General features: G+C 40.6%; 1 protein-coding gene across 1 annotated transcript in view; it reads left to right on the top strand.

The window, feature by feature from the left end:
* The window catches only part of dock10 (dedicator of cytokinesis 10), a 140,477-nt gene that overhangs the window by 66,746 nt on the left and 53,688 nt on the right, over positions 1–20,043 (top strand). The window contains 15 exon segments of the mRNA XM_034169275.1: positions 1,288–1,539; positions 1,614–1,736; positions 2,339–2,421; positions 2,526–2,648; positions 5,264–5,343; positions 5,497–5,574; positions 5,577–5,683; positions 5,788–5,853; positions 9,320–9,412; positions 9,536–9,659; positions 9,749–9,870; positions 10,383–10,466; positions 14,953–15,045; positions 15,184–15,302; positions 17,976–18,045. Of these exon segments, the coding sequence (XP_034025166.1) occupies positions 1,288–1,539; positions 1,614–1,736; positions 2,339–2,421; positions 2,526–2,648; positions 5,264–5,343; positions 5,497–5,574; positions 5,577–5,683; positions 5,788–5,853; positions 9,320–9,412; positions 9,536–9,659; positions 9,749–9,870; positions 10,383–10,466; positions 14,953–15,045; positions 15,184–15,302; positions 17,976–18,045 (1,617 nt within the window).

The following is a 20,043-nucleotide window of genomic DNA, read 5'->3' as shown; positions in this document are numbered from 1 at the left end:
TTAACAGAAATAGAAAACAGCATTCATACCATAACGTCCTGTTCATTATCGTATAAATTATCTGCAACAATGGTTGGTGTGTTTTCATAAGCTTAGAATTGCAATGGTGGTTGAACAAGAGACCCCTGAGCAAGAAACAACACTGATGGGAAGTTCAAATAGTATTTTATTTACCATTAGGTAGGACCGGAGGCAAAAGCAGTAGCTAGCGCTTAGCAGATCAGTGACAACAGTGTCCGGGTGGAAACATCTGGTGATGTGGTTGGTAAGATAGGCATGGGTTTGGTACATAATTAATCAGTTCAAATTTCAACAGTGTCCATGAGGGCAGCAGCAAAATAAGAATCCAGTCACAAAAGCAGAAGGTCAATAAACAGGAATGAAATATACAGGATGCAGAAAGTCCGAAAGAAGGCAGGCTAAACTCGGAAGCCAGTCATGGTCAGCAAATGGAGATCAAAACAATGGAGATCAAAGTGAGAAAGCAGAGAAAGCGCCAGGTTTGTGATGGTGAAAAGAACTTGCACTGACAGACAGACAGAGGGATGAAAAGGTTGTGCAGCAGGTTATGGTAATGAAGGCTATAGATGGAATTATACTGACAAGCAAGGAAAATGTGTTGAAATGGTGGAGGGAGTATTTTGAGGAGATGATGAATCAAGAAAATGAGAGAAAGTGAAGGAAGGGCAACAGAAGAGTAATGATGAGGTAAGGACAGCTATTAAGAGTGACAAGTGCAAAGACAGTTGGTCCAGATGAAATACCAGTTGAGGCATAGAAATGTTTAAGAGAAATGGCAGTGGAGCTTTTAAACCAAATTGTTTAATAAAGTCTTTCAAAGTGAGAGGTTGCCTCAGGAGTGGAGAAGCAGCATGCTGGTACTTTTAAGACTATGTGTGATGTACAGAGCTGCAGTAAATACAAAGGCTTAAAGTTCACAAGCCAAAGCATGAAGATATGGGAAAGAGTAGTGGAAGATAGGCTGAGAAAATATGTGAAGATCTGCGAGCTGCAATATGATTTCATGCCAAGAAAGAGCACTACAGATTCAATGTTTGCTCTGAGTGCATGATGGAGAAGTACAGAGAAGGTCACAAGGAGCTGCATTGTGTGTTTGTGTATCCAGAGAATGTTTATGACAGGGTGCCAAGAGAAGAGTGATGGTGTTGTATAAGGATGTTTTAGAGAGTTTGAGGGTGTTGTTAGAGGTATGAGTGAAGTTGTATTTTGAAAAGAAATGGTGGTTGTTGCTAAACTTGATGTAACTTTTGTCATGTTTCCAATCAGATTGAGCCTTTTTTTGTAACGGTGTGCCTACTGGATGTACGTGAAGGACGAAAAGTATCCGCCGACTTCCATGTAGACCTTAACCATGAGGCAGTGCGACAAATGCTTGGAGTCTGCAGTAACGGGACTTGCGGTCCAGGGACGGGGATTGGACTGGTCCAAGAGAATGGCCTGTGCTCCCCTGCTGAGAGAAAGCCAGGAGACTGCCACCTCAGCCTGGATCTGGAGCGCTGGCTGTGCTTCCCTAAACAAGTATTTGTGTGTAACATTGTATCATTGTCCTGCATTTAGCAGGTAGATTAATTTCTAATGTCTGTTTAATGCAGGCCATCTTCTCAGTGACCAACCCTCACACAGACATAGTGATGGTGGCCAGGGTAGAAAAGGTGCTGATGGGAAATATTGCTTGCGGGGCTGAGCCTTATCTGAAGAATACAGACTCCAGCAAGGTCAGAACATATTTTTTTTCATTGCTTTGTATTAACGTTTCCCAGAATGACCACGTAAATAATGTTCTTAATTTAAGGTGTTTATTTCATATATGTAATAATAGCAAGGAATGCAATTCCTTTAAATGAAGTGGAGCTGCAGGGGCTACTGTAACTACACCCAACAATATTTTATGTTGTTTTATCGAATGCAGCATACTGGGAGGAATGTCTTGTCAACTTTGATGTTGGGATCATTTATTGTAACGGAAATAGCCGCGTCTAGTTAAAATAGTTTAATGCATGACAATTACAAAGTGGTTTTCCTGTAAGAACTAAAGTTTATCTTCATCACTGAATGCCAGTCGGATAGTTTAGAAATGAGGGTTTTCCTAGATCGTATCCAGGATGTTTTTCCCAGCTGGCGTGAGTCCACGTTGTCTGTATTTAAATATTTAAGTGATTCACCAGACTTGATGCCTGACCTGATGCCAAAGCTGCTGTATTTAACAGCCACTGGTTTTAACTGTTACTCTGTCTAGTCAGCTTGCACCTCACAAAACTATAGAATATTACCTTTGTTTGCTAAGATTTCCTCTTGTCCATGTTCCTCTGCTTCCTAGACTGTTCACAAGATTCTGAAATCCAACAAACAGTTCTGCAGTAAACTGGGAAAGTACCGCATGCCATTTGCCTGGTCAGTCAGGTCAGTAAAAACTGTTCAGGTTTGTACATATTTTCAACTTTATCTACATTGTTCCCTCTACAGAACCAAGTTTCATCACTGATGTCTCACTCTGTGCATTACAGGTCCGTATTTAAGGACAACAGTGGTGCATTGGATCGGGAATCCCGTTTCTCACCTCTTTTCAAACAGGAGAGCAACAAGATTTCCACAGAAGACCTTATTAAGCTGGTGTCTGAGTACAAGAGGTGTGTACTTATATCTAAACTGTGAGCTTTTTTGTAGAACGTTCTTGCTTTTTATCTAACACAGCATAAACTGATATGTTAAAATCACCATCAGATATTTCTGATTACGTATTAGGGCTCCTTCACACACAGTGCGAATACGTACAACATGGCAACTCACGGCGAAACAGCTCATATAATCGAACCACGAAACATCGCACCGCTGCTGTGAAGAAAAAATAAATAAAAAATACATGCTGCAATGGTTTTGTGCATGCGGGAACACAGCAGGTTTTCACAGCAGCTTTTCACAGTGTAACCACATCGCGCAGCTGCTGAAAAAATAAAATAAAATTACATGCCACCCACAGGACTCAAACCCGCACCTTCCAAAAGCTCTGATTGCCAGTCAGAAACTTTACCACTGAGCTATGACCGCAGTCCTATGAAAGTTGCAGAAACCTGCCTGATATGAGGAAGGAGATGGATATATTTAAAATGAAATAAACTCACACACCATATAAAAACACAGCATTTATCAAGTGGGCAATACAAATGTGATCCGTCTGTTCCTCTGTAGATGACCTATGGTCACAAACATACAGTCATGAAGGGGCTGTTAAATAACCCTGGTTAAATAAAAAAAAAAAAAAACACTGCAGGATTCAAACCCACACACTCTGATTACAAGATGGAAGCTTTACCACTGTGCTACAGTCACTGTCTTGTCACAGGAGTGTGAAATGGTGAAAATCAACAAGCAGATAAACGTATTTTCTAAAAAAAAAAAAAAAATGCTGTGATAACTGACCATTGTTTGATATGTCGTATTTCTGCTGATACGTGACTGAAAGTGGCGTATTTGTCATACTGTTGGCTTGTTCTTGTCGTACGGCACGCGGCTCACTGCCCTCATGGCCTGACACGCATGTCCTGTCAGACGTGTCATTCAGATCGCCTGCTGCGTGTCCAAAGGGACTGACGGCCTGTTTCTCCTCCCATCACTAAAGCCATATATGTTTTTATGTATTTCCACACAAGCACACACATGCGGTTGTCTGTCAAAACACAGGACGTGTGCTGCAGCTGTGATGTCCAGAACTGGAGATGTCCCAACAGCTGTGGGCAGACAGCCACGCCCCCTGTCCTGTCAGCACACAGACCAAGATGTCACTCTGTGATCAGATGAGAGATGCCTCGCCTTTGCGGGGGGTGAACCACACGCACAGATGTGTTGTGGGAGCAAGGGGAGTGTGCGAGACACACGCACACATGTTGTGGGGGGAGCCGACACTCTGGCACACCACATGTACACTCAGCAATTTCACAATTGTGGGGGACTTAGACAAATTGCACATCCACCTCAACAGTGATTGTCTGCTGACTGTTTTCGTGTTGGAGGCAGCTACGAAATTACACGTTTTCACACAATTAGTGCTTCATGCACACTTTCTGCACAAATTGACCAAATTCGCACTATGTGTGAAGGGGCCCTTAAGCGCGTTGTTTTAACTGGAGGCCTGTTGAGATGATGTTTCAGATTGTATCGGCCCTATATAAGTGAAAATTACTGGAACAGGTTACAGGTATCGGGGGGGGAATCTGATCTGAGTCTTCCATTGCACATCTGTAAAGTCTGTTAAGTCAAGCAGTGGGCTATTCCATTTAGGGGAATAGAATATTTGTTGATATTTGATATTTTGTTGATATTTTGTTACATGGATAGTTTAATAAAGTACATCTAGACAAATGTATTGACAGATTAGTTGTTTTAAGACAAGGAAAAATATATCATATTGGTGTCAGTATATACTGGCGGTTTCAGTATTGGTATCATATTGGACATAAAAAAATGTTTTTGTACCATCTCTAATTTTAACACTGTTAAACTTTGCACAGAGTTGGGTTTATCTCTCTACGTTGATCATGTTTGTGTGGATTTAACTCATTAAATATTTAATACTAGAGTTCTTGGCAAAATTCTATTGTACGTGCATTAACGGTAAATGTCCATCAGGTGGAGATATTGTTGCATTTCAAGAACCTTGCGTTCAGGCTCCTGTGGGACATGACTGCACACCTGTTGCTTATATTAGTAGATAACAGTCTGAAGCTGTAAATTTTGTCATAAGTTGAGAGAGAAATGAGAAGGAGTTCTTATCATCTGTAATTGGTCTGTAATAGTAGTTGTCTCACAACCAAAGGTTGTGGGTTCAAACCCAACCTGAGGCCTTTGTCTATTGTGTTCTTGTAAACATTGCCCAAAGAATGAGAGCTTTAAAATACTCTCTATAATATTGAGAATACACTTTATGTGTGAAGTAGAGAAGCTTGAATCTTCGACTGGACTGGGTTGCTTGTGGCGTATTTGTCATTCTGTTGGCTTGTCCTTGTCGTACGGCGCGCCGCTCACGGCCCTCACGCCCCGACACGCATGTCCTGTCAGACGTGTCATTCAGATCGCCTGCTGCGTGCCCCCTTTATGTGAGAAGGTTAACATTATCAAAGAGCTAATGTCACATTATCAACAGTGTAATTTCAACTTAGAAGCTATGAAAATTATATAAGGTCATCAGTAGTGTTAATTTTAACTCCAGTGCAAGTTTAATTAACAATAAATGAACTCTTGTGTGCAGGGCTGAGAAGACCAGCAAACTGCAGACTATTCCCGGAACTCTGGACATCACTGTTGACTATGTTCCCATGGAGCACCCGAGTACGCCCATGCTTCCTCTTTGTCCAGTTTCCCTCATGTTCCCATTCTACTGTCTTACAGTCTCCATCCTTCTTACTTATTCTGCCTAAATACTGCAGGTTCTTATGCCTTTCCAAACACTAAGCGTGCGTTGTCTGTGCCCTCTGCCCTTAGACTGCGTGACATCATCCTATGTGCCGCTGAAGCCCTTTGAGGAGCTGAGCAAACACCCGCCCACAGTGGAGGTGGAGGAGTTGTCCAGGATACCATCAAGTTCACTCAGCCATACCGCGTCTACAAGAACCACGTCTACGTCTACCCCAGACACCTCAAATATGACAGCCAGAAGAGCTTTGCCAAGGTGAAAGTGTTGCCATAATTTCAGAGCTGATGTTCTAAAAACAATGCAACATTACAGCAATACGGAGACTTATTACAGCTGTTTGTTTGTTTTTTTGTTCACAGGCCCGTAACCTCGCAGTTTATGTGGCGTTCTGCAGCTCAGATGAAGAAGTTACCAAACCGTTAAAGGTAAATTTCCATGAAAACACATCGATGAAAAAATTATTAGTCTTTGCCATTTGGTTTACCTTTTTTACCAAAAGGTAAACCAAAACTTTGTGGAATCAGTCTGCTTCATATGGGAATATGTTGTTTGTTTTTTGGCTGCTCCTGGTTGTTCGGTGTCACCACAGTGGATCCAGTACAGATCCACATTGGCATTTGTCGCATATTTTACACCGGATACCCTGTGATTTAACTGGACCAGGTGTAAACAAAGCAGGATGGCTGTTCGTAGGAAAATATGCATTTATTTTCTAAACCTTAGAACACTAACCCACCCATTGACGTGGGTAAACATCTCTCAAAACCACACAATGTTAGTATTCTGGTGTTAGGTGTAGTTTAAACACTGCAGAGAGTACTTTCACAGTTTAAAGCTGCAGTTGTTTATGCATTGTTTATACTGTAGGAATACAACAGACAAAGACCTCAGGTTGGGCTTGAACCCATAGCCTTCTTATTGTAAGAAGAATTAAAGAAGGTTGGTCTTGGTTTTGTTAGTTTCTAAGTGGTGTGACCTTCATGCTGCCTTTATGTCAGCTTATTGCTACCCATTTCTTTTCCTCTCACGGTAGAGGAAAAGAAATGGGTAGCAATCAAAACGTTGGGTGTTTTTGAAAAAAAAAAAAAAAGTACAACAACTCACACTGTGAGATTTTAACAGGATTCATCAAGTCTTAAACTCTGGTGCACATGGTGTTAAATACTGTGAAGATGAAAACCCTCATTTACAAAAAACATGTTGCCCACTTTAGAGAGAAGTTTTGGCAAGATATGTTACTCAGTATGTATGTATGTTTGTTTGTTTTTTCTTTGTAATCATTGCATTTTTCACCTTTAACTTGCTCTGCAGCACACAGTTTACATCATAGACTCTGGCAACTGCAAATAAAGCAGCCCTAGCTAGATACTTTTCAGCACGCAAAAGGATCAAGCTCAAGGTCACAGGAAGGTCAAACACTAAATTCAACAAAACAACTTTCCTGGTCGCAATTTTTGAAATTTTACCTCCAAATTTGGCATGTATATAGTGATTGCCCTTGCCCATAAGCCATTACCTGGGATAAGCGACTGACCTTGATGTTCAGGGTTTCGCTTGAGGTCAAGGGTGACCTAAATTAGGACAAATTTGATGTGGGTTCCAGAGATGGGTGTGGTATTTGTGCTGGAGACCCTCCTGTCCTGTGCACCAACAGCATTTCCTGTATAGTCCTTTTGTGAATTGTTCTATAATTTATGTCTGTAGCATGGCCCAAGCAGAGGGTCACCCCTTTGAGTCTGGTCTGCTTGAGGTTCTTCCTAGAGGGAGTTTTTCCTTACCACTGCTGCTCTGGGGGTTAGTAAGGTTAGACCTTACTTGTGTGAAGCACCTTGAGGCAACTCGGTTGTGATTTGGTGCTATATAAATTGAAAATAAATTGAAATTTCAGTTAAACATATTGTGTAATACACTAAACGGCTTGATGAGGGGGAGGTGACGGTCTAGTGGTTAAGGCGTTGGGCTTGAGACCAGAACATCCTCGATTCAATCCCAGCCTGACTGGAAAATCACTAAGGGCCCTTGGGCAAGGTCTTTAATCCCCTAGTTACTCCCGGTGTGTAGTGAGCACCTTGTATGGCAGCACCCTCACATCGGGGTGAATGTGAGGCATTATTTGTAAAGCACTTTTAGCGTTTGATGCAGATGGAAAAGCACTATATAAATGCAGTCCATTTACCATTTATGAGGGGATCCAGAATATATCAGAAATTTTAGTTATGATGTCATTTGATGACGCCATCACGAAAAAACTTTTTTAGGGTGTGACAAAGTATGTAAATTTATCATCACTATTATTTCCCACTATTTATTTCCCACTGTAGCCAAGTGCTTGCTCACAGGGGGTCGTTTTGACCATTGGGGTTTTACATAATTATTGTATGGCCTTGCCTTGCAATATAAAGCGCCTTGGGGCAACTGTTTGTTGTGATTTGGCGCTATATAAAAGAATTGATTGATTGATTGATTGATCATTGCAGACTCTTGCAAGTTCACATATGGAAGTCCTGTGGATATACCTTTCAGCACACAAAGGTGTCAAGGCCAAGGTCACAGGAAGGTCAAACATTAAAATCACCAAAATAACTTTCCTGATCACATTTTGTGCTTTTTTGCCTCCAAATCTGGCATGAGTATAGTGAATGGCCTTGCCCATCCCTCTTCATGGTGGTTGTTCCTCGTGGTAGTCTCACTTGTTCATCTTTTGGCAAGATACCCATCACCCTCAGGGTGACAGTTTTCATTTCTTATTTTATTTTTCTTGCCTTTGGTGGAGGTACGTGCACATCCACCTTACAGATTTTGACAATTCCTGACAGTGTAAACTCTGCTAAACCCAAGGCTCTGCATCATTCCCAACAAAGACTGGAGTATTAAAATCTCAGAGTCAGTTATTTCAGATTTGATTTTACTCAAATGTCTTACAAGTGTGGCTTAACCCTCTGGAGCCGACGCCGTCATATACGACGGCTAAGACCAAGCTTTACTAAATTGTAAATAACGTTTGAATGATATGAGATAGAAACTTACTTTTTTTTTTTTTTGCTGAAAAGTTAACTCCGCGGACTTTTGAGCCAGCCATCGGCCATCTTTGTACTCCTCATAGAAGCTGTGTGATGATGTGTGCAATGTGAGTGTCCAATCGGAATTGGTTCACCGTCACATGGTTTTCCAAAATCCAATCGTAGGGCAGATTTACCTCACGTGAAAAGCCAAAGATCGTTTTCAGGAGTGATATGTTACTAGTTGGCCCGTTTGAATAGCCACCTGGGTGCTCCAATGAGTACATACTATTAGTACATACTCAGTGCACCCTGCGCCATTACGCACAGCGATCAGTGAAAGCAGACAGAGCGCCTGTGATGACAATCTCACATGCTCAAACAAAGAGTGTGTAACTATCATGATTGCTCCACTAGTTTGCATGTGAAGGTTACTGAATAACTCTGTTGCTTTCACTGCGTAAAGCACTGTTTACCATACAAGACCTCAAATTACCTTCATAAAGTGTCAAAACAGTTGTTTATTATAGTTTGCTGTGTGTTTTGAATAAATGTGTGTGGAAAATTATTTTTTGCTTTATTTTTTCCTTGCCTATTTTTGATTGTAAACCTTTATTACACTTATAAAACACAACAAAAGCATATATATTCTGAAAGCACAGGTTACCCTGAAAAAAAAGAGACATAAAACATGATTGTGGGATGCAGGGAGAGCTGTTAACAGCAATAATAAAACATTTATGCCAGGCGAGTGAACTGTCCAAAAAAATGCCCTCGGACCCCAGAGGGTTAACTCTCTGAGGTTGTAATTTTAATCCCATCTATTATTTAAGTCAGAAATGAGAACATGGAGTATTTGTGACAGATAATTCCAGTCTCCAACTTTTTCTAGTGCATCTATGGCAAGCCAGGAGGTCCAGTATTCACCACAGCAGCTTGTTCCACAGTCCTTCATCACTCTCAGAACCCCGACTTCTACGATGAGGTGAGGACAGGAGTGACTAACTAACCGCAGCATGGTTTAATTTAGATTTAACAGGCTTTAACAAGAACATGTTTACACATAACGTGTCAATTGACATCATCATGTGTGTGATTGTGTTCTCAGGTGAAGATTGAGCTTCCTACACAGCTTCACGAAAAGCACCATCTGCTTTTCTCCTTTTACCATGTCTCCTGTGACATCAATGCTAAGACGAACGCCAAGCGGAAAGAGGCCCTGGAGACCCCAGGTGAGACGGTGCTTCATTAGAACTTCATTATTAGTTGGATATTTTGAGAATATGTTTGAGTTTTGTCTTGTTCACTTTGTTTCTCTTAGTGGGGTATTCTTGGTTGCCTCTCCTCAGAGAAGGTCGTCTAACATCTCAGGAGTTCAACATTCCCGTCTCCTCTAACCTGCCGTCTGGGTATTTGGCCATCAAGGAGGCCAGCAATGCCAAGGTGAGAGTGAAGGGTGCTCGGAGATCTCAGAGCATGTGTTATGTGTCACGGATATGCAAGCCAAAGGTTAATGTTTGACACCTCATCCTTACATTGGAATACCTTAAAAAATTTATATGGGTGTCCATGATGAACCAGAATATTCCATCATTGTGGAATCAATTCCATTCCCTATCATTCCATGATTGGTTTTGTGTTAACTGTGGTGAGACTTTCAAGATGTTCCAAAATTCCTTTATTGTGTTGCAAACTTTGACATACTTTGGTAATCACTTGCATTTTGGTGGTGTCCTTTATGTTACTTTACAACATTGAGCTGCGTGTTCGATCACATTTGCGCGCAACCATCGTTTTCACGCACCATTTTCTTACGCTGATATCCGTGAACATGAGAACAGCGCTTCCAGCATTTCAGCATGCAATGTGAGGATTGTTTGAAGACACGGCATAAAAGCTGGTTGCTGTCTGGGTTTGGTGTGTTCATTCTCCAGCTGTCTTCTCTGTTGTTACAGAATGGAGCAGATGTGAAATGGGTAGATGGAGGAAAAGCTATCTTCAAAGTGTCCACCAATGTCGTGTCCACAGTATACACTCAGGTAAGACCAGTTATTTTATCTGTCTTTCAAGACTGCAGTGGATGCTCTGGCTGTGTTTTACTGTCTGGTCCCATTGCATGCTGGGATAGGATCCACCCTGCCATGGCCCTGGACATAATTGGTAGAAATATTTGGATAAATTGCATAAGTTATTTTCATTGTGTATTATTCTGAAAATAAAACAGTGATAGGCAGCACAGTGGATTAGTGGTTAGCACTGTTGCCTCACAAGAAGAAGGCCATGGGATTGATTCCCACCTGTGGCCTTTCTGTGTGGAGTTTGCATGTTCTCCTCGTGTTTGAGTGGGTTCTCTCCTGGTGCTTCAGCTTCCTCCCACATCCAAAGACATGCAGGTCAGGTGAACTGGAAACTTTACATTGTCTGTAGGTGTGAGTGCGGGTGTGAATGTGTTTGTTTGTCTATATGTGGCACTGCGACAGACTGGCATCCTGCTCAGGGTGAACCCCGACTCACGCCCTAAGACTGCCCCCCCCACCCCCCACATGACTCTTAATTGGAGTAAGCGGGTATGAAAAAATGGATGAATAAATCAGTGATGATGTTCTGTGCTTGTGATTGTGGCATTGTAGCAATTCATCCAAAAAAAAAGAGACAAAAGAAATATATGTTGTGTAATACAGTGGAACGTGGAAGTTTAATTTGTTCCGTGACCAAGCTCGTAAGCCAATCTGCTCGTATTTCAAATGAATGTTCCCCATTGAAAATAATTAAAATAATTTTAATCCATTCCAGCCTTGTAAATCATCCCCAAATCACTCTAACTTATGAAAAAATAAATTTTTAATTAACAAATTAATTTATTAAATTAATTAACAAATAGACATGTATACTTTACCTGTGCATAATAAAATATATAAATTAAAAGAAAAAAGTTTTATTGAGTGTTCTTAACTTAGAAACAGACGAATGCGGTCACACTAGAAGCTTCTCCTTCTTCTCCACTTTACTTTTTGCTCTGGTGGCGTCCCGAAGCGTGACTCGTAACTCAGATTTCCGCTCATATTCCAAACAAAAATATGGACTGAGTGACGGCTCATATTTCAAAAAACTTATATGTTGTCGCTCGTATGTCGAGGTTCCACTGTATCTGTGATTTCCACTTACTGCAGAATTGAAACAAATGGGAAAGTATGTTCAACTGTAAAAAGGTTTTAAAAATGACCATTAGCTGTCTTCACACCACTTATATAGCATGCATTCTGCAGTCACACAAATGCACTGTGGTACTAGAGTGCATTACCAGCATCAGATTGTGTTTGTGATATTTATTATTTATTGCCTGAACTGAAGTTGTTGTACTTGGCCCCACAAATCTTAGAAACATGGTGTCTAACCAGATCCTTACTCTGGATGGCATTACCCTGACCTCTAGTAATACTGTGAGAAATCTTGGAGTCATTTTTGATCAGGATATGTCATTCAAAGCGCATATTAAACAAATATGTAGGACTGCTTTTTTGCATTTACGCAATATCTCTAAAATCAGAAGGGTCTTGTCTCAGAGTGATGCTGAAAAACTAATTCATGCATTTATTTCCTCTAGGCTGGACTATTGTAATTCATTATTATCAGGTTGTCCTAAAAGTTCCCTAAAAAGCCTTCAGTTAATTCAAAATGCTGCAGCTAGAGTACTGACGGGGACTAGAAGGAGAGAGCATATCTCACCCATATTGGCCTCTCTTCATTGGCTTCCTGTTAATTCTAGAATAGAATTTAAAATTCTTCTTCTTACTTATAAGGTTTTGAATAATCAGGTCCCATCTTATCTTAGGGACCTCGTAGTACCATATCACCCCAATAGAGCGCTTCGCTCTCAGACTGCAGGCTTACTTGTAGTTTCTAGGGTTTGTAAGAGTAGAATGGGAGGCAGAGCCTTCAGCTTTCAGGCTCCTCTCCTGTGGAACCAGCTCCCAATTCAGATCAGGGAGACAGACACCCTCTCTACTTTTAAGATTAGGCTTAAAACTTTCCTTTTTGCTAAAGCTTATAGTTAGGGCTGGATCAGGTGACCCTGAACCATCCCTTAGTTATGCTGCTATAGACGTAGACTGCTGGGGGGTTCCCATGATGCACTGTTTCTTTCTCTTTTTGCTCTGTATGCACCACTCTGCATTTAATCATTAGTGATCGATCTCTGCTCCCCTCCACAGCATGTCTTTTTCCTGGTTCTCTCCCTCAGCCCCAACCAGTCCCAGCAGAAGACTGCCCCTCCCTGAGCCTGGTTCTGCTGGAGGTTTCTTCCTGTTAAAAGGGAGTTTTTTCCTTCCCACTGTAGCCAAGTGCTTGCTCACAGGGGGTCGTTTTGACCGTTGGGGTTTACATAATTATTGTATGGCCTTGCCTTACAATATAAAGCGCCTTGGGGCAACTGTTTGTTGTGATTTGGCGCTATATAAAAAAATTGATTGATTGATTGATTGCCTCCTCCAAGAGGTTATGTGATTAGGGAGCTAAAGGCCCTTCACAACTTCACGTGAAAGCATAGCTTCATTCCCTATCACCCCATTCCCCTATTACGATCCCCCATGATCCAGAAAAAGTTCAAAAACAGGATGAAATGGCTTACTGTGGCTTGCCTGGTGTATAAAGTGCAGATCTGGCAACTGGTTGGCTTACAAAGTGCATACTTAGCAACCTGCTCGAAAATGAAAGTGGCGTTCTCAGCCAGAACCACAACAAACGTTGCTTTTGCTTCAGATTTTTACCCCTGTGGAACACAATCAAACAGGTATCAAGCTATACTCACTAGGACTACCCTGTTTAAAGATGTTTGAACATGACTGAAGCTGTTAAGGCTACGAGCACCCAGACGTGACCGTGTAGTGATGCCAATGTGGCGAATCAGGACAACATGTGTCAAACAGCTTGAAAATTTCACCCCGATTTCAAAAGTGGTTCTGATGATGGCCGTAACTACTGCATATACCAAGTTTGTTCAAGCGTGACATAAGATGGATCAAGAAGTTACTGTGATGCTTCAAAACGCACCCTGATTTACAATTCAGGTTGAAACGGGAAGGAACGGCGCTCTGTGGAATACAAGCTCACACTGTGACTTCACTGCATCTGCATTGAAATTCACACAGTTAATCACTTTAAAAATGAGAGCACCACGCTTGAAGGCCACAAACCTCCACCAACACTAGTTTCCAATTCCACAACATTTTACCTTGGAAAAAATTTTCAGGGTCAATGTCCTGTTAGAAGTGGCTTGTCATAAGCTATCGAGTCTCTACACCCAAAGCAGTCAAAGGGAATAATATGATTATTAACCATCAGATGACAAAGTAAAACCTCTTAAATCATTCTAAAGTCAGTTTTAAGCAGAAATGAGGCAATAATCGGTGAGTTGCTACTGACGCTATGAAATGATGGAGGTGCAGTGAAGGCAGCAGGAGCAGCTCGTTATGGCTCGTGATTGCTTCCTCTGTCTTTTATGATGAAATAATGCTGAATTTCTGTGGAAATGATTGTTGTACAAAGCTTCAGATATCTGTCGCTGAGATGGATGATGACTGGGTTGCAGTTTGAAGCAGAAACGAGGTGCTAATCAGTGAACTGCAGCTAACGACGCACAGAAATTACGCATGCCCAGTGAAGGCAGGGCGGGCTGATTTTTAGGGGGGCGTTTGGTCGGCGACACTAGATCATACTTTGTCAGCCGATAAAGGATACCGTCCTACATAACACTCTCAAATATAAAGAAATTCTATCTTGTTTGAGTTATGAATTTTTGAAACTTCATTAATCCTCTGTAAAAATTTCATAATGACATATGAAAAATTGTGGGTTCCAGGCTGTTCACAAACAAACAAACAAACAGGGGTGAAAACAACCTCTGCCCAACTTTATTGGTGCAGGTAATAAATGGTAATGATATGAAACCACATGATTATGTAAAATTTTGTTAATTTTGTGGAAACTAAAAGGGGTCTACACCTTTAAATGTTGTGGATATTGTGACTACTCATCCAAACATTACAGGATTGTGGAAGTTGTGTGCAAAACGATGTGCCAGTGCAAAACCAAGATCATCCTGTGCCATTTCAACCGGATACGACAGCGAGGAAACACACACACACACACACACACACACACACACACACACACACACACACACACACACACACACACACACACACACACACAGAGTTTTCTATGACCTTTCCACTTCTAAAACAGAACCAGCACACTGGTTTTATTAGTGGACCCTTGTGGCCAAACGCCTGCAAAAATGAATGAAAGAAGGAGGAAAGTCATTGTTTTCTTGTTCTTTAACACTTTAGTCATTTAACAGAACGCTGAAGCTGAAGCCGAACCGTCCCTGAAGCTTTGATTGATATACTCACAGAAAGTGGAGAGGTTTTCATTTAGGATTTATTGTTACTTCAAAATGAGCCCGTCCAATAAGTACTATCCCAGGTCCCAGTTGCTCGTATTTATGGTTTGTGCTGTCTGTGCCAGGACCCCCACCTGAACCGCTTCTTCCAGCAGTGCCAGAAGAGAGAGCTGGATCTCTCTCCGCCTCCTACCTCCAACTTCCTTAACTGCCTGAAGGTCAGAGCAAATATCCTCCAAAATGTGTTTGTCAACTAGACACAAACCCGGGTCCCAATCAGTAAATGCATCGATTTTCTCATGTTTATCGTTTATCTCGCCTTCAGATTATGTTTATTCTTCCTCTCCGTCCTCCAGGGTCTCCTCAGTATGGAGAGAATCCCAGTCATCATTTGTTTCCTGCCGGTGCTCTTCAACCAGCTATTCAAGGTTCTGACTCAAAATGACAACGATGAGGTCACTACTGCCACCACCAGGTAGACAGCGGTTCTACAGAACCCCAGCAGTGGGTGTAAAAGAACAGTCACTATATATGAAGGCATATGTTCTTAAAACAGAATTTCTCCTCTTTGTTGAAGGTTTGATTCTGTTTGCCCTTTTTCTTTTTAAATTTATCTGTTTTTCTGCGTGTTAGCAGGTTACTTGAAAAGTTAGGGAACCAATTTTTTCAGACTTAGTAATAATATTTGCTTTTATGCTGTTTTTATTTATTTGTTTAGGACAAAACCTCCTCACTGAGATTAAAAATCTGTCTTTGCCAAACTGTATTCTAAGAAAGAACCCCAATGATTGTGTAAACATGTAAGACCATGTGAACTTAAAAACATTGTGAATTATTGAGAGAATATATATATATATATATATATATATATATGCAAAATATTTAAATTTTTATTTTAAAAAATCCTGAAAAGGAAGTCCATGGGTATCAGAGGTTCATCTGAAGGAGAAGGAGAAGTAAACTGTTTTGCTACACATGTAGATACACTGTGTAGTTACTAATACATTCTCACATTTGATGATTACTTACAACATATATTGCTGGAATATCAGGTCTGTTTCCTATGTACCACATGTGCAGTAAACAAAACTTACCAGAGGTCAAATTTAGAACTGATTAAAAAAAAAAAAGTACACACTGACCTGGCAGTATTATTTCCCACACTGTATCACTAACGTATCAACGTTTACAAAGTAAAGTTGCATTAGTTTGAGTGTACACTGTAAAATCTAACGTGTCGTTTCAACTTAAAAATACGAGTGAAAGGGCTGCCTTAAAATTTCAAGTTAAGTGAAAGAAAATAAGTTGTTATCTAGGTTAGATATTCCTTGTTGGGTAAACACCTGCATTAGTTTGGGTTGATTTATCTTTCATAATTGATTTAACTCATTCAGGTAGTTGTTTGAATCTGAAATGGTCAGTTTTATAAACCTTTTGTTTCAGTTAAGTTGACTTGGATTTGTCAGTTGATTTAGCTATTTAGGGTAGTTGTCTGAACTAGCAAATCTGTTTCATTTTAATTAAAACTGTAAGTTGTGTAAACCTTTTGTGTCAGTTAACCTAACTTGGATTTATTAATTGATTGACCTGCTTGGTTGTGATTTGAATTTGCACACACACACACACACACTTAAATGAAATCGATTAATTTCACAGAGTGAAAGTTTTACCTCCGAAGAAACATGCGGTCGACGATGCCCTCCAACTTGCGTCCAAAATGGAGGAAGGGAGGCAAGGAGCACATGTTCACCCGCCCGCAGCTACATTCCCACAATGCATTTCAAGAAAAGCATGATGACGCAGGCGTTTTTATCCCCAATGTCAAGTTGACTTACATTTCTAATTCAGTTGGGCCTGGATTTTCAAATTAGCATTTATTTTGTAGCTGAGATGTTTTTAACTAATAATTTCATGTTATTATAACAACCTCAGTAATCATGTGTCTTAATGACATAGAATAATATGTTAAGATAACAAACAGACAAAATCACAATTTATAGTGTACAATGGATTTTTATGATTCCGGGTAAGTTTGCCCTCTTCACTACCATTCATTCCTTGTTTAAGTCATTTTTCAAAAAATAATTTCTCACAAACAGCGCAATTGTCAAAGCTGAGTTGAGCAGTGAGGCTGGATTGCAAACAATGTGTCCTGCACAATGTCTAATGTTGACAAACCTCATTTTGTAATATACCATCAGAATGCCGGTTATTTCTTGTTGAATACACTTTCAAAAATGGTAGCTGTCTGTGAAATTCACACTCTTGAACGCTTGAGACATCGTGTGTTCATCACTCCGCTCCATCCCACTGACAAGCTAGCAACCATTAGCAAATAACAACACAGCATGATGCCCAGTAAATGCCAGAATTCAAGATGAAATATTCAACAGAATGGGGGGAAAAAACTGGAATTAAAGAATGACTACAACATGTGAGTGGGGATGGTGTCAAAACGTTTCATCAGTACTACAAATTAGTGACATTAACTCGAAACACTGCTCTGGAATGTTTCAAAACCTTTTTTGAGCATTTGGTTCATTCTGACAGATACGAGGAACCGCCTAATGCTTTGAAATGTTTCATTTTATTTGCCCCTTCTGGTGGAGAAACATATCAGAACAAAAGTGGATGAAGTGGGATCGCAGTGTTTTTGAATTTCATGTTTAAACGCTTCAGTGCAGTGACTGTACGTCCACTAGCACGTACGTTGCTTGTGATTAGGGTTGTAAAAAAGTTAAGTCGCCCTTTAAATTAAAAGTGGTAGCGATGACTGCTCTAAATGCAGATTCTGGAGTTATTTCCTTTTTGAAAATGTTTTGATCTTTTTTTTTAATCAACACAAAAACAATCGGAAATGTGATAAATATTTGAATGTATGTGTGTTTTATGGAATTTGTGTTGTATTTGGACTCAAATTCAGATCACTTAAATTTGAAAATATTTGTGGCCAGGGATCATTGTGTAGGATGATCAAATGTCCGAACCAGTCCTTTCATACATTGTAGTACGAGAGTGGTTACAATGTTATCAGATATGAGAACTTTATCCACATTGAATGTCTGTAATGAAGTGAAACAGATGTTTTGTGGAATATCAGTGGAGCTTTGCTGTGATCACTCAGATCTTTGTTGTCCCATGTTTGCAGGGTGCTAGTTCACATTGTCTCTAAGTGCCATGATGAAAACTTGGATCACTACCTGCAGTCCTACATAAAGGTACAGTCTTGCAACAGAGTATGTGTGTGTTTGTACTCAGGATAGTCATGTGATCATTATAAATGGTGGTATTTTCTATGAAGGAGAGGGGATCCGTGCAAAGATTGTTTGTGGACAAAGGAGAAGGGGGTCTTCATATGTTTGTATCAGAGTGTTTGGGCCAGCAGGAGTGCAGCTAAGACTGTGTACCAGTCTGGACACACAGAAGGATGTCGCTCAATCACAAACACAAGGCCTGATTGTTCAAGGAGGAAATCAGGAAGAGAATTAGAGAAGGTAGGAAAAGAAACATAAAAACTCGAACAAGAAAGGAAATCTGCAGCCAAATGAATGGACAAATAGAGAGATACACTCAGAAAAGATAATTTGCAGAGTAAATGGAGTAGGGTTACCATGGCAACGGATTGCCAATGTTCAATAGCGGTGCCCAAATTGAGCATATGTGTGTCTGTTTATTAAACGAAGAAGCAATCTGTTCTGAAGGATGAGCATCTCCCATCACATTACTGTAATGTAGTGGTGTAATTAAGGCCCAAACCCTCAGGGCCAAGGCTGTGACCCCCTACGGGGCAGGTCAAGGCTTTGACCTCCACAGCCAAAGTTTTGACCCCTCAAGGCCAAAGATTGGAACCTCAAGGGCAAAGCATCTAAGACAAACACCAAAGCAAGGAAAAAAATAGGCCTTTTAAACACGCCTCATGGCCAAGGCCAAACATCAAGGTGCTTCAACACTGGTAGAGGGACAGCTATTCAGGCATTCATTGACATTTGAATCCCCTTAGATTTGACCCCAAAAAATTATTTCCGGGTTGGCGCCCTCTGTATTCATGAGTGGGTTGTGACATCAGCTTAGGTCTCAGATATCTTGAGTTTGTGATGATTTGGTGGTGAGTAATTGGACAGACCTGTGTGCACACTCAGACAGAGCTCTTGAGTCTTTTCTGTTGCTCCCACACTACAGCGACAGATGCTTAAAAGAAGATAAAAGATGAAGTTCAGTTTGCTGAAGCAGAAGCGAAGTGATTTGCTGAAATTGTGCAAGAATGAACCTTTTAACATTTATAGTTCAATTGAATGTAAAGCTAAAATATAGAAAATGATCACATGGACAACTGTAAATGGTAAATAGACTGAATTTCCATCTTCATCAGACGCTCAAAGTGCTTTACAAAAATGCTCACATTCACCCCGATGTGGGGGTGCTGCCATACAAGGTGCCCACTACACACCGAGAGCAACTAGGGGATTAAGGACCTTGCCCAACGGCCCTTAGTTGTTTTCCAGTCAGGCCGGCAATTGAACCGAGTATCCTTTGGTCTCAAGCCCAACGCTATAACCACTGGACCATCACCTCCCCTGTAGCATTGTAGACAGTCAACTCATCACATAGGTTTAATTGTAATTGGAAATTGTAAGATAAAATCTCTCAAAAATACATTCAAAAGTTAATAAACACAATAATTGAAAAAAATATATTCATAATCACAGTGTGAATAGTTTCTAGCTTTTTTCTTTCTTTCAAAAAAAAAAAAAAAAAATCCATGTTGGAGTTCATGTTACAGATGCAGTTCCAAAGTGAACCCAATATGCAGGCAGCCATATGGGAGGTATGATCAAATAAAGAGGTGTGTATTTTCCAAGCACATAAAAAAAAACCCAAACCCTCAACAACGTGAGTACAAAAATCCCAACTTGTGAAAACCAGTTCAACAAACAAAGTGAGAACCTGGAGGAAAAAATGGGAGGAAATAACACAAAACCAAATCCACATGCAAACTAAAATGACAGAGGCGACAGGGATTAAACAGACTACAAAAAATGGACACAGCAATAACCACAGGTTAACAAAGAGAACTGAATACTCGCAACACGTCTGCTGGAGGAACCAAACGAGAGAGAGACAAAGAACTAACAATGAACAGGGAAATGGTGCAGGTTTTAATACATAGACACTAATGAACAAACACGTGACAGGTGTGGAGTGTGACAATAGGGGAA

This window comes from Thalassophryne amazonica, chromosome 4, assembly GCF_902500255.1.
Source record: "Thalassophryne amazonica chromosome 4, fThaAma1.1, whole genome shotgun sequence".
Lineage (NCBI taxonomy): Eukaryota > Metazoa > Chordata > Actinopteri > Batrachoidiformes > Batrachoididae > Thalassophryne > Thalassophryne amazonica.
The sequence above is the reverse complement of the archived record's forward strand: the minus strand, read 5'-3'. Positions and strand labels throughout refer to the sequence as shown.